This window comes from Nothoprocta perdicaria, unplaced genomic scaffold (assembly GCF_003342845.1).
Source record: "Nothoprocta perdicaria isolate Ctin4 unplaced genomic scaffold, notPer1 scaffold_61, whole genome shotgun sequence".
Taxonomy (NCBI): Eukaryota; Metazoa; Chordata; class Aves; order Tinamiformes; family Tinamidae; genus Nothoprocta; species Nothoprocta perdicaria.
In genome coordinates, this window is record NW_020455877.1 from 589,849 (window position 1) to 602,491 (window position 12,643).

Below are 12,643 nucleotides of genomic sequence, written 5' to 3' on the forward strand. Positions count from 1 at the left end.
TCATGTGAGATTATTTTATGTGAATATGTATTTTATTCACTGAAATCTTAATCTTAAAATTAGAATAGTTGATGCAAAATAAGTTAAATCAAGACCAAGTTTAGCAGGTTTTTAGTCAAGTCGACTAAGCTGCAGGATTTTACTAGTTTTGCTAATAGTSTTATTGCTGGGTTATGGAATGAAAAATGACTTTCTGAACTGACTACACTATTTTATGGACTATATACTTCAAATGAATGCTCTCACTCTTTATGAAAACTAGTTTTCCTAGTTTGGAAAGCTTTCTGTTATATATCCCATCCTAATTCTTTTTTAGGTTTGTAGATGGTGAGCTGAATATTTGTTACAATGCTGTRGACCGTCATGTTGAGAATGGACAAGGGGAACACACTGCCATCATTTATGACAGCCCTGTAACAAATACCAAAGAGAAAATAACATATAAGGAACTTCTTGAACAGGTAGGTTTGRAAATAACCCTCCATATGCTGTGTACAAATAAATATTGGACTCAGACTCATATTCTGCTTTAATGTATTTCAGTGCGCAAGATGCATTGCAGTTCATGAAACACACTGATGCAAATATACACGTAGTGCCTGGGGTTACGTGGAAATGCTTAAAATTTGCAAAGGGGTTTACAATGCAGAGGCTCAGTGTGTGAGGTTTTCTTTCACTGTGGTAGGAAAAGAGAAATCAACAGCTACAAAACCTGCCACATTTCTACTCTGCTCTTTTATAAGAAATAGAGGAAAAGGATAAAACAAAAAATTACCTCTCTTTTTTTGTGAACTTAACAACTCCAAAAGAGAGCTGAAAAGGTTGACTACAATGTGGTGTGCTGGAGCCAGAACAACTTTAGTAAGGGCTGTAAGAAATTAATAAACACCAAAAGTACCCAAATAATCATGTAATTATATTTGTGTACATGTATGCATGCATACACACAAGCACATGTATGAAATATTTATTTTATTTTAAAGAAAACATCATTTTATGTTAAATTATCTTCAGTGCTGCAGTACTTTGTGCTCTGCAGAAATTTTCTCTAAAGATTATTTGAAATGCATCCCCCATTTTGCTGTTTAAATTTCTTATTCCTATAAAATCTTCCTTAGTTTGTGGCTGTTGTTATCATCAAATGTATTAAATACTTTGGGGAATGGAAGATTTATATATAATGAAGAAGTTTGTACTAGTTGACTTGTACATTCTTTTCCCCATCTTTCTTACTCTAGCAAATCAGACCCAGTGAGAGAATTCATTGAATTTGTCTGTGGATATTTAGCAAAATTCATTTGGAAATCATTATAACTTTGCTGATAGCTGAGTTCTATCTAAGTATTGTTTTTAAACAATATTTTAAGTTTGTTATTTTCTTTATATTCRAAACATGATTGTGAAAGGCGGGAGCTGAGATTAGTTTTGGTCTGTGGAGGTTTCCTAGTTTACTCGTGTGGGATATATTTAATTTAGTTTATCTTTTCACTCTTAGAGACCAGATAACAAGTGTCTTCACAAAGAGATTTGCTGACAATGGGAAGGATGTGGGCGATATATTTTGTGTCCTGGAGCTTGTAGGGACTGGGGGAGATCCTGGAAAAGGTCCACCAAGCTGCTAGGATGTAGGTGAGCAAGTCGTTGCTTGTCCCTGCCAGCTTGCTCAGGATAATAGTTCTGTAAGATCCTTTCCATGCTTTGCATGTTCCTTGGGTTGGTAAATGTAGATCAGACATGACCTGATGCTGATGATGAATAGCTTCAGTGGTACTCTGGAGGTTCAGGAAGCTTCTGGCTGTCTTTCCAGCATTGGCTTCGTGTTTTGACATGATCTGACATTTGTGTGCAGGATCTAGCTTGGACTCCACACGTCTAATGAAGGTTTCATAGTCTGTCTGGTCAAAAAAACAATATTTGGATGAGGATATCTGGTCAGAGAGGCTGTCCCTTCAAAATATCTATACAAGCAAGAGAGAAGCATTTCAAGTGGTGAAATCCTTTTGGGCTTTTGGCAATACAAGAGGAATTTGTAGCTGGAATCAGTAGTAGCTGGGTGGGATAACTGTGGGGCGCCACATGGGAACATATGGAATTTTGTGTCTCATCTGCTCCAGGATCGAGGAGGTTGGGGTGAGGCAAGAAGATGCAAGTCCTGGGCTGAACATAATATGACCCCTTAGGGGCGTAGGGTGGCTTGAACTGTGTACTCAGCAGTCTGTAATTTTTAAGTTATCTCTATCCTTTTTATCTTGTCCTGCACTCCTTCCCTGGCTGAAAAGAAGCTAGTACATTTGCAGGATATTTCAGAATATACACATATGGAAAGCTCATCTGTGTACATTAAGAAGACATAAAGAAACACAATTAAGGGCTCCTGYAACTGAAGTTAAAACAAGCAAACCAAAAAACAAGCAGTCTTTCATTTTCATTGATARTCTGGAAGAAAATAAACCACAGACAAAAAGAAGCAAGTGGAAGTTTGAGGAGTGGGTGCTAAAGTAATAAATGTATTTCTAGTAACACGTCAGGAGGCTCTGAGATGACAATAGGGTTTGGATTCTCAGGTTTTGTTGTGTTGGGAAGTTGACTAGTGAGTGTTACTTGATTAGATTTTAACATACAGAAATTTTAACGAGACTGGAAATCGTTCTTTAGTCCCTCAGATGTTGAGTCACTGCGTTAAGGTCTGGGTTYCCTGAAAATACCATGCTTTCTATTTATATCCCTTTTTCAGTATGTAATTTTATGCTGTGAATTATACTGATAAGATTTGCAGTGGTGGATTATACTTTGAAGACACATCTGTTGTAGAAATCAAATCACCCCTGCACTTTGATCTGTGATGGAAAAAACAATGAACCAATTTAAAACAAGAAGGAAGTTTCCCATGGCTGGATGAGCAGTACTTTATCACTTTGTTCCTTTGTTTTATTTTCTTGTTTTTTTTTCCAATTTTCTGTTATTGCATTTGTAGAGGAAAACATTCACTCTTACAAACATGTCAGGGAGATGTTTTCTTAGTTAATGAGCACATAAAGATCAGATGCAGGACAGCAACCGATAGGATAGTGAGAGAGGAGGGTGAACTGTAGGTAGAATCAGCTTTTCTGAAATTAAGAAAGATGTGGTAAGCTAAAGAGGATTTGGAGTTGATAAACATCTGAAAAAAGGTAAGAAGGAAGAGGCATTAAGTTAAACTACCCTAATATACGTCACTGGTTAGAACCCTGAATTTTGCCTAGTTAAGAATGAATTAGTCGGAAAAAATGAGGCAAAATAAAGAGACATAAGATGTCATCTACAGATGTGTTCTGTGTAGGAGTCTAGGAGGATATGAAATTATTAGGGTTTTTTTTTTTTTAGTTTGGTGAAAATGAAAAAAGTATCTTTGGAAGAGTTAGAGTCTGGTTATTTCAAAAAAAAAAAAAAAAAAGAGAACTGAGGAAAAATGGAGTAGATTTATTTGGGGTAGCCAAAGGTTGAAAAAGAATGAGATGTAAGATTGGCAGTAATGAAAAGCAAAAGATTTTGAATAATATTAGATCTGAGCCAAGGAACATTTAGACTAAACATAAGATGAAGACACTGAGCTTAGGAGGAATAGGGGAGTTAACAAATTGCATCCAAGCTGTAGGTCTGGGAAAGAAAAAGAAGGATTTGCAAGTAATTAGCGATATCTCTTTTAACAGGCTTATTATGGAGACTGGATACATGAAATCATAATAACATTAGCATTTATGGCTTCGTTTTGCATCTGAAAATGAGTCTCTCTGCATAAAATATCTTTGGTAATTTGTGGTTGCTACGCTCTCGTTTGGCTTTTAAATTCAAAGGGCAGTTGTGTTATTTGTCTCAGCGAGGAATTGCGTGTTTGCTTTGGAAAGCAGCTCCTCACACGCATGCAGCTTAGAGGGAGAGCTCTGCAGAAGCAGCACCGTTACCCTTCTAAGTTATTCAAAGTCTATCCCCCCTTCTCCCACTTTATTTGCTTTTAACTCGTGTTTTTAACCCGTGTAAGAAACTCCTCGGTTACGAGAGGTGCTGTGACAGCTGCTGCCACTGCTGGTTGCCAGGGCTGCTTTGATCTGGGACAAATCCCTTGGAAAAGAAACCCCAAGCTCCTGGCTGTGCTGCCAGTGCGGGTACAAGGTGAGCCCTGTGGCTCGGGGCAGGCCCTCTCTTCCTGTGCTCATATCTGACTGTTCAATAAACCCCATTAGTGCAAGAACTAATATTTTAATACTAATATAACCCGTGTGTTATAGTGAAATACAAAATTATTTGTAAAATTTTATCCTTCAAGAGAAGGAGTTACATAAGCACCAGTGAAAGCAGGCCTTGACCAGTACGGCCAAGGCAATGTACATAATGATGTTTACACTGTAGGCTCTGTACTTTTGTTTTGGCATGTGCCGGGTTCTCTAAAACTGTCAAATTCTTCCCCAAAGCTCTTTTCCCTCTGTTCTCTCTTGCTTTCTTCTGGAAATCTCATCCATTGTGACTGAATATTTGATTCTCTTGTCAGCAGCCTAAAGTAAACTAAGCAGTAGGAAAATAAACACTAAGAAAAGTATTTTACTTTTAGTATTTTTTAAGCATTGCACAGGTTTTCAGGTCCAAGAGCTAGAATGATGCTGCAATTTTAAAGTTAAGCATCACTAAACTCTGTAAGCAATTGAGAGAAAGAGTGAAAGCTTTTGGATGGTCACTGTTCAACCTGTAGGAGACTTTTTGTTGTTGTTTTGGTGGAACTGGAGTAGAGGGATTGCAAGGCAGTCAACTTGTTCCTTAGCTTAAAATTTAAGTCTAAAATTAAGCTAGATAAAATATACATTATAGAAATATGGATTAAATATGGTAACTAATCTAATAGTGTTGAAAATCAGTGGCTTTAAAAGGTGCCCAATGAAACGAAGGCACTAGTTGGATGGCCTTGGAATGATGCAAATATTTTTGAAGTTTTCTGCTAGGTTTGTGCTGAGCACGAGTGCCACTAGTTGAAAGAGAAGCTAAAAAGCAGGTCTGGAAGTTAGCAGAGCAAACTGAGATTTTCAGCAGCGCCCTAGTGATGTACAGAGCGGGAAGGTCAGTTCGTTTGGGTCTTTGTGCAACAGCAGTCTCTTCACAATTGGAAAGTCTCGAGACTGTTCCAGTTGCTCGTAATGAAGTTTTATGTAGTGCATAAAATTGCATTATAAATTCCTTAATTAAATGCTGTTACAGATGGAGGCCTGCAAATGCAAAAAGTAGGACTTTGACAATTTTAAAACAGGATAGTCTTCCAAAATGTATTAATTGGGTATTTTTTTTTCCCTTTACTGATGCTTTTTATGAGTATGTAAGTGAGAATTATGGTATTGAATTGTTGCCACTGAAATGGGAATGTGTAGGTGTAAGCTTTGTGTGTGCCTCAGGAAATACTCTTTAATTCTATTAGTGAGAAGGCAGGATAAGATAAAGAAGGTGCAATTCTATTACAGATACTATTCAATTTGTGTGACATTAGCTAAATACAAAGATACTCAGAAGAAATAGGGATCTGTGACTTCTGTTCATTAAAAACAGATTTCTGGGTGTATTGAAAACGAGCAGCATTTTCCATTTTAGCACAAAGGTTGTTAGATAGGCAAACAAACATCAGTTTCTCTAGTTTGCTTCACTTACTAAAAATATCTAAAGAATTAGAGTGTTGCCAGCGGTTGTTACCTCTTGATAGTTTTTATATAAAAAAGAAGGATTCTTTTCTGTGGTTCTTCTCAATATCAGTGCACAGCTAACGTGTCGAATTCAGTGCCATAATAAATAACTTACGTGTGCAGTAACTAGAGAGGATTATTTAAAAACAGCCTCAACACACTCTTGGGTAAGGACGTGCTTCACGTTATAAAGGATGGACTAAGATGTAACTTTTTATGTAGAAATGTTTTTTTTCCATGCTTAAAAGCATCTTCTTCTGTATTGGCCACTGTCAGCTTGTATTTATGTGCCTGTCCCTCTTGCTCTTACCTCACGTGTGTGACTGAGGATTCATCCAGACTCTTCTGTTTCTGGCTGTCTCCCTGATTCTCTGTGCTCTACTCCACCTCGTTTCTTTTCCTTCTGCCTTGAAAAATGACCAGTTGCTTTGTAGCTAGAGACAGTCATTTTCTTTTGATACTGTTTTTCATTCTTTCTCAGAATTACCTTAGAATCAAAACTCGATTGCAGATGGAAAATCCTACTGAGACTGACAACCCAACGACTTGTCTGATCAAGCAATTTTATTTTAATAAAACCATATACTAGACTTTATATTTAATGCTGTCAACACTTTATATTTAGTGTTGTATAAAGGATGAGGCTAATCAGGACTTTATACAGAATGATGTCTTGGGTTTTCAGATTCCATGCAAAAGACTTCTACATCATGCCTTAAAAGTTGCAAAAGCAGCTGGAATTTGATCTTCCCTGGCTGGAGATGGTTGCACTGCATTATGGCAGCAGCAGCAGTGGTTACTGTAGCACGTAACGTGGAGCAGTAGAAGCAGAGGAGTGAACGACACAGCGCTGAAATCACTGCTGAAGCTTCTCGCGCTTCTGCTGCCCCTCGCACCTGCCCCAGGTGCTGCCAAGGGGAAGGTTTGTCTGCACCCGCCTCGTCCGGGCAGTGGGTGCAGTGGCTTTAACTTCATGTTGGACTGAAACGGGGCCAGGCTCATAGGTGTGATGGAACTGCTGTCACGTCCCAAGCCCTGGGGTGGCTGTCCCCAAGCTAGGAAGGGAAAGGCCCAGCCCCTGTTCCCTTCCACTAAATCTCTAGCTCTTCCTGAATCCACAGAACTTGTTTGTATGTGAAAACTGTTAATCATTCAACCTGGTAGGGTTCAAAATACCTCTTTTGAGCATCTAGTGGAATTTCTGCTTTAGTGTCCTCTAAAGTTATTCTGGTGTGGACCAAAACTTCTTAGTAAACCATTGGGGTAACTGTGTGATTTGTTTTGAAACTCCCCCACTTCTCCAAACCTGAACTGCTAATGCAAAGCTTGTGTTTGGTGGCAGGCTGAAATGCAGCTTCGCTTACAAGGGACTTGTAACTTAAGACCAGAACTTCAAAATGAAAGCATACCTCAGTTTCCTCTAATATGCTTGGTCCAAGGTGATGTAATTATTGGCAAAGTAATTTAATTAAGTGGTAAATGTATTAAAGCAATAAAGGAATCCTAAATTTTCAAGAAGAAAAAAGAAATGCAAAAAAGCATCACAAATATCATGCTGCAGGGAGCAAGGCAACTGTGAAAGATGGAGTGATAAAGAATGCTGTCTTAATGTAAGCCATAAATGACAATAACCTTCACCAAACTGGAAGTGTTCATGACTTTTAATAGTTTAATGGAATGTCCCTTTTTCTCCTTCCAGAAAGGATGATTGCTTGGGCAAAGTAAACCTGCTTCCTGATGTTCCACAGTCTTTCAAAGGGCTCCACCTGGAGAGGGTGTTTTATTGTGTATCGTGTGGTGCATGCACTCCCTGGCTGTCAGGAGGAAGAGGGGAGGGACATGAGGAAAATTACAGATACCCTTTGATTGGGTTATTGCCTTTGGTAACATTAGACTCTTCTGACTGAGGAGGTTAAGTGCAGACAAGTAATCGGTGTGCATGCATGGAAGACATGTGGTTCCTGCCTGCAGCGTGTATTCTGATGCAAATCCCTGTCCTTGATAGGTTTCAATAAAAATCACTTCAGGACACACTATTCTCTTCACTGTCTCTCGTCTACTTAATGTTAATGTTGTGCAGCCAAGCACTCAAGTTTGTTGATTACACACAAGCACTGGGGAAAAGCTTCTATTACCGAATTTCTAATTTTCATCTTTAAACAATCCCTTTTCCTTCACCAGACAAATGCTGCCTTTTTTATCTTCAATAACAATCCGTGGTCCTTCGTTGTGGTTAACTTTTAATTGCTTGCTACCCACAGTGCTACTGGATAGTGATGCTCATTAGATGCTGTTCTGGCTTCCTCTGCTCTCCTGTCAACAGGCTGCTCGAAAGTCTCACAAGCATCAAAGACGAAGTTTAGTCCCCTGGGTCCCCTTGAGGGCGAGGCGGTGCCATCTCGGTGTCCAAATCAGTTTGCAGAGTTTGAATGCTTTCATAATAGCAAGTACATGCAGGGCTTTTGAAAGCTGTGTAACTGTCTTTATTTACAGTTATTTGCATCAATCCTATCCAGAAATGGCTGTAGATGCCTCTGATACAGCTATGAATTCTAGTTGTGTGCATGTACAAGTCCCGCTTATTTGTGATAGTCTTGATGCCTGTCAGACTTTCCGAGACTAGTGGTAGACATTAACAGGTTTACATTTAACAGTATTTTCTACTGTTTAGCCTTGAGGTTTGATACAGGAGATGTAGCAAACAATTCAGCTGTGTACCTTGATTTCTGTTGAGCTGGGAGCTCGGGGTGGTCATGACTCTGCCTTATTAACGTGCTGTCTGTCTTGCAGCTCTGTCATTAACCTCTGATGCAAGCATTCCTGCTTGGGGCCTGTATTTCTGTACTATTAAATCCCTGGGCAGAAGTAAAGAAATACACTTAGTTTGATTGTGGATGAGCTGTGTATTTAATGGAAACACGGGTCAGATGCATTTGGAGCTTGTGGATGTTGCTGGGTCAGGTTGCAGTTAAGTCTGGACGTGTGGTCCCACTCAAGAGAGCAGCAGTGAGGTAATGCTGTTTTTTCTTCTTGTGTATATGTATTTGATAGAATTTTAAGGTTTTGAATTAGAATTACTCCAACTTTTCTTCAATATGAGCATACAAGAAAGCACTGCATGAATTACTGACTCTGCTCTTACCTGTCCAATTTCTGGAATGCCAGTCCTTTGCTGCCATGTCTGTCTTAAGGCCTCTATGGATCAAGAAAACGGGTGAGGGGAAGCTAGAGGACAAAAAGTTTCCTTAAATATATGTACGCCTTAAGTAAATGTACTCCTGTGAATTTGTATTAGCATTTGGTTAGGGTGCGAGATTTCTTGTTAGATACCAAGAGGTCTACAACCTTGCAGGACAGGAATTTTGAAAACTTACCTTGTGCATGGCTTTGTGTTTCAAATTTAGTTAATTAGGACAGAATTATGCTATGAAATACTCTCTTTATGTAAATTTTTGAAAAGTTAAAACGGAGAAATATCATCATCTGGTTAAAAGAGTGAAAAGTGTGAATGGTTAAATTTTCAATTTTCAATCTATTTTGAAAAATAAATTATAACACCTTTTTGTTATAATATGTAAAACAACTATAATGTATTTTCACTTTACAAAAAGAGGTATGTTTCAAATTTTTGTTTGTGTTTGCTTTGTTTGCTTTGCTGTGTTTGTTTTTTTTTTCTTTTTTTGGCTTTGTTTTGTTTTTATAAAAAGGAAATGGTCCTAAATGTATGGAATTTGGATTGCCTCATTCATCACCTTTCTGCACCTTACTGACTTGTCTCTTCAATGAATTGGTTCTGTTAATTGTGTAAAAACTATTTTTGTGGGGAAAGACTTTTAATATGTTCTGACCATTTTGTCAGTACAGGTCTCCAAGTTAGCTGATGTCATGGTGAAACATGGGGTGAAGAAAGGAGACCGTGTGGTCATCTACATGCCCATGATTCCACAGACAGTGTACTGTATGCTGGCTTGTGCAAGAATCGGAGCCATCCATAGCCTTATTTTTGGTGGATTTGCATCTAAAGAGCTTTCTGTTCGCATTGATCATGCAAAGGTAACAAATATCCTGAACAATGAAAATCATTCCAGTGTTCATTCGTGTGAACTAATGTCAAAGGATTTTTTAATTTTTTTTTGTTTTATTTTATTTTTTGTTTATCATAGAATTGTTAAGGTTGGAAGGGACTTATAGAGATCACATAGTGCAACCTGCCCTGCTCTGGCAGGGACACCTAGAGCACGTGGCACAGGATTGTGTCCAAGCAGGTTTTGAAGATCTCTGAACAAGGAGACTCCACAGCCTCTCTGGGCAGCCTGTTCCAGGGCTCTGTCACCCTCACTGTCAAGAAATTTTTCCTTAAGTTCTTGTGGAACTTTTGGTGCTTCAGTTTGTGGCCGTTTCCTCTAGTCCTATCCCTGCCCACCACTGAAAAGAGGCTGCCCCCCTCCTCCCCACTGCCTCCCTTGAGGTATTTATACACACTGATCAGGTCCCCCCTCAGCCTCCTCTTCTCCAGGCTGAACAGGCCCAGCTCTCTCAGCCTTTGCTGATGTTCCAGGCAGATGTTCCAGGCCTCTGATCATCCTGGTAGCCCTGCGCTGGACTCTCTCCAGCAGCTCCACATCCCTCTTGTCCTGGGGGGCCCAAAACTGTACACAGTACTCCAGATGTGGCCTTACCAGGGCTGTGTATAGGGGGACGATCACCTCCCTCGACCTGCTGGAGACGCTTTTCTTAATGCACCCCAGGATCCCGCTGGCCTTCTTGGCCACCAGGGCACACTGCTGCCTCATGGTCATCTTGTCATCCACCATGACCCCGATGTCCCTCTCTGCGGGGCTGCTCTCCAGAAGGTCAGTCCCCAGCCTGTGCTGCTGTCTGGGGTTATTCCTCCCCAAATGCAGGGCCCTGCACTTGCCCTTGTTGAACTTCATGAGATTTCTAACTGCTCAGTTGTCCAGTCTGTCCAGGTCCCTCTGGATGGCAGCACAGCCCTCAGGGCTATCAGCTACTCCTCCCAGTTTGGCATCATCGGCAAACTTGCTGAGGAAGCACTCCAGCCCTTCATCCAGGTCATTAATGAATAAGTTGAACAGGACCGGACCGAGAACTGACCCCTGGGGGACACCGCTAACTACAGGTCTCCAACTGGACTCAGTGCCACTGACCACCACCCTGTGAGCTCTGCCGTCCAGCCAGTCCTCAATCCGCTCACAGTCCACTCATCTATCCCAAACTTGCGGAGCTTGTCCAAGTTTCTTTTAGGATTTTTTTCCAGTGAGGATAATACTTCTCTTTATGTGGGAAGCAGTCCCAATTTGACAACAGTGTCCACTGTTGAAGTGTGAACAAAGTGCTGTTTTTATGCTGACAGGTAGTATTTTATAGCAGCCATTGAGATACAACTTCGAGCTTTTTAAAGAAGCTTGACTTTATCATGCTGCCTTTTGCTTAGAACATAGTTTATTTTCCCGTTTGTCAACCCTTTGCTCTCAAACCTTACCTTAAAATTAGCTTTTCACTCAGCATTTTCCTCAAGAATACAAAAATCTACATGGTCTACTTTAAGTCTTTATGTTTGCTTTATGTTTTTGCAAATTAAGTAGTAAGTTGTTCAGCTAGAGATCTACTTCAGCTAATTCATACATCAATCAAGGCAGCTAGTGAACCAATCGTGTAAAATAACTAGCACTGTAGAGAACACTGGTGATAGTTAAAAGTTTCCAAGTGTGTTTGTGAAACATTATTTAAGTCTTTGAAATAATGTTGCTTAAATAATACACTTAATAGTTTAACTGTGCTATGTGTAATCTGTGTGTGCAGATCAGCTAACCGTGCTCCTACCAGAAGTTTCTGTCCTTGTTTCCTTGTTTCCCATTAAGACCATGTTTACAAGCAGAGCAGAAGTTCTTGTCATGTTGCTCAGTCACCTGGATCATTCAGGCCATCTGTAGCAGCAGATCTCATTGCATGGCCTTGGTTAGACATGTAAGCTAAAAGCGGGACACGGAATGAAGTCTGCAAGATTTGAGAAAATCTCACTAAGATTTTTGCATGTGGAAGCACTCTTTATGTTCCTAACACTTGAATTTTCTGAATAGCTGTAAAAAAACAGTCCTTTTAAAAAGCTGTCAGTTTGAATGGTGTTCCTTCACTCCCATTCCTCCCTCAATATATATTTTAACAGGAGAGAAGCCAACAAAATGTCTCAGATGGTTTGTGGAATTGTGACATTGTGTGGGGGAACACTAGCAACAGCCTCCAAGCTTTTTGCCTCTTACCCTTTCCCTCATTTTCTAAACAAAATATAGAAATCACTTTTAACTCTCAAAATGTTTTGAATAGGGAAAAATAATGTGGAAAAAAAGCTGCTAAACTTTAAAAAAGGAAAATTGTTGTGGTACAAATAATCTACTGTATTTTTAGAACACTTTCCACATATTAACTAATTAATTACAGTGGACTTTTCTCATAGGGACAAAGGGAAACAGCAAAGTAATCATAATCTTTGCTTCACCCATGAAAACAGATAAAGTGATTTTACCCAAGGTCACCTGGCAGGTGTTTTGCACTGTTAGCTATAGAATACTACCTACAAGCCAAGAATTAAGTTCTAATTTACATCGCCATTTTTGTTTTATTTTTTTTTCTGGATGATTTTTGATTAATTTGATGTATGATGAAGGTGTTGGAAAAGAGGACAGGTACATTCTCAATGTAAATTTCAAGACTTGCCTTAATTTTGTAGCATTGTAAAACTTTCTTGATGAGTGAATTAACCTTACTGAGGTTATTTTAAAGACACAAGTATAAGTGCCTGTGATGAATGACATTCTGCTGAACTCAAAATGTAATTGAAGCTCTTGAAAAGAAACAGCCTTTTATTAGGCTTTTATGGGAGTTGATTTAGATGCTGCAGTACAGGACCTAATGCTGATAAGATTAGC

The 12,643-nt window shown here is 39.4% G+C and overlaps 1 protein-coding gene across 1 annotated transcript in view; it reads left to right on the forward strand.

The window, feature by feature from the left end:
- Window positions 1-404: 404 nt before the first annotated feature.
- ACSS3 (acyl-CoA synthetase short chain family member 3) overlaps window positions 405-12,643 on the forward strand; it is a 64,344-nt gene continuing 52,105 nt past the window's right edge. Inside the window, exons 1-2 of the mRNA XM_026049717.1 lie at window positions 405-461; window positions 9,556-9,749. Of these exons, the coding sequence (XP_025905502.1) occupies window positions 9,582-9,749 (168 nt within the window). The 5' untranslated portion in view covers window positions 405-461; window positions 9,556-9,581. The remainder of the gene's footprint in view (window positions 462-9,555; window positions 9,750-12,643) is intronic.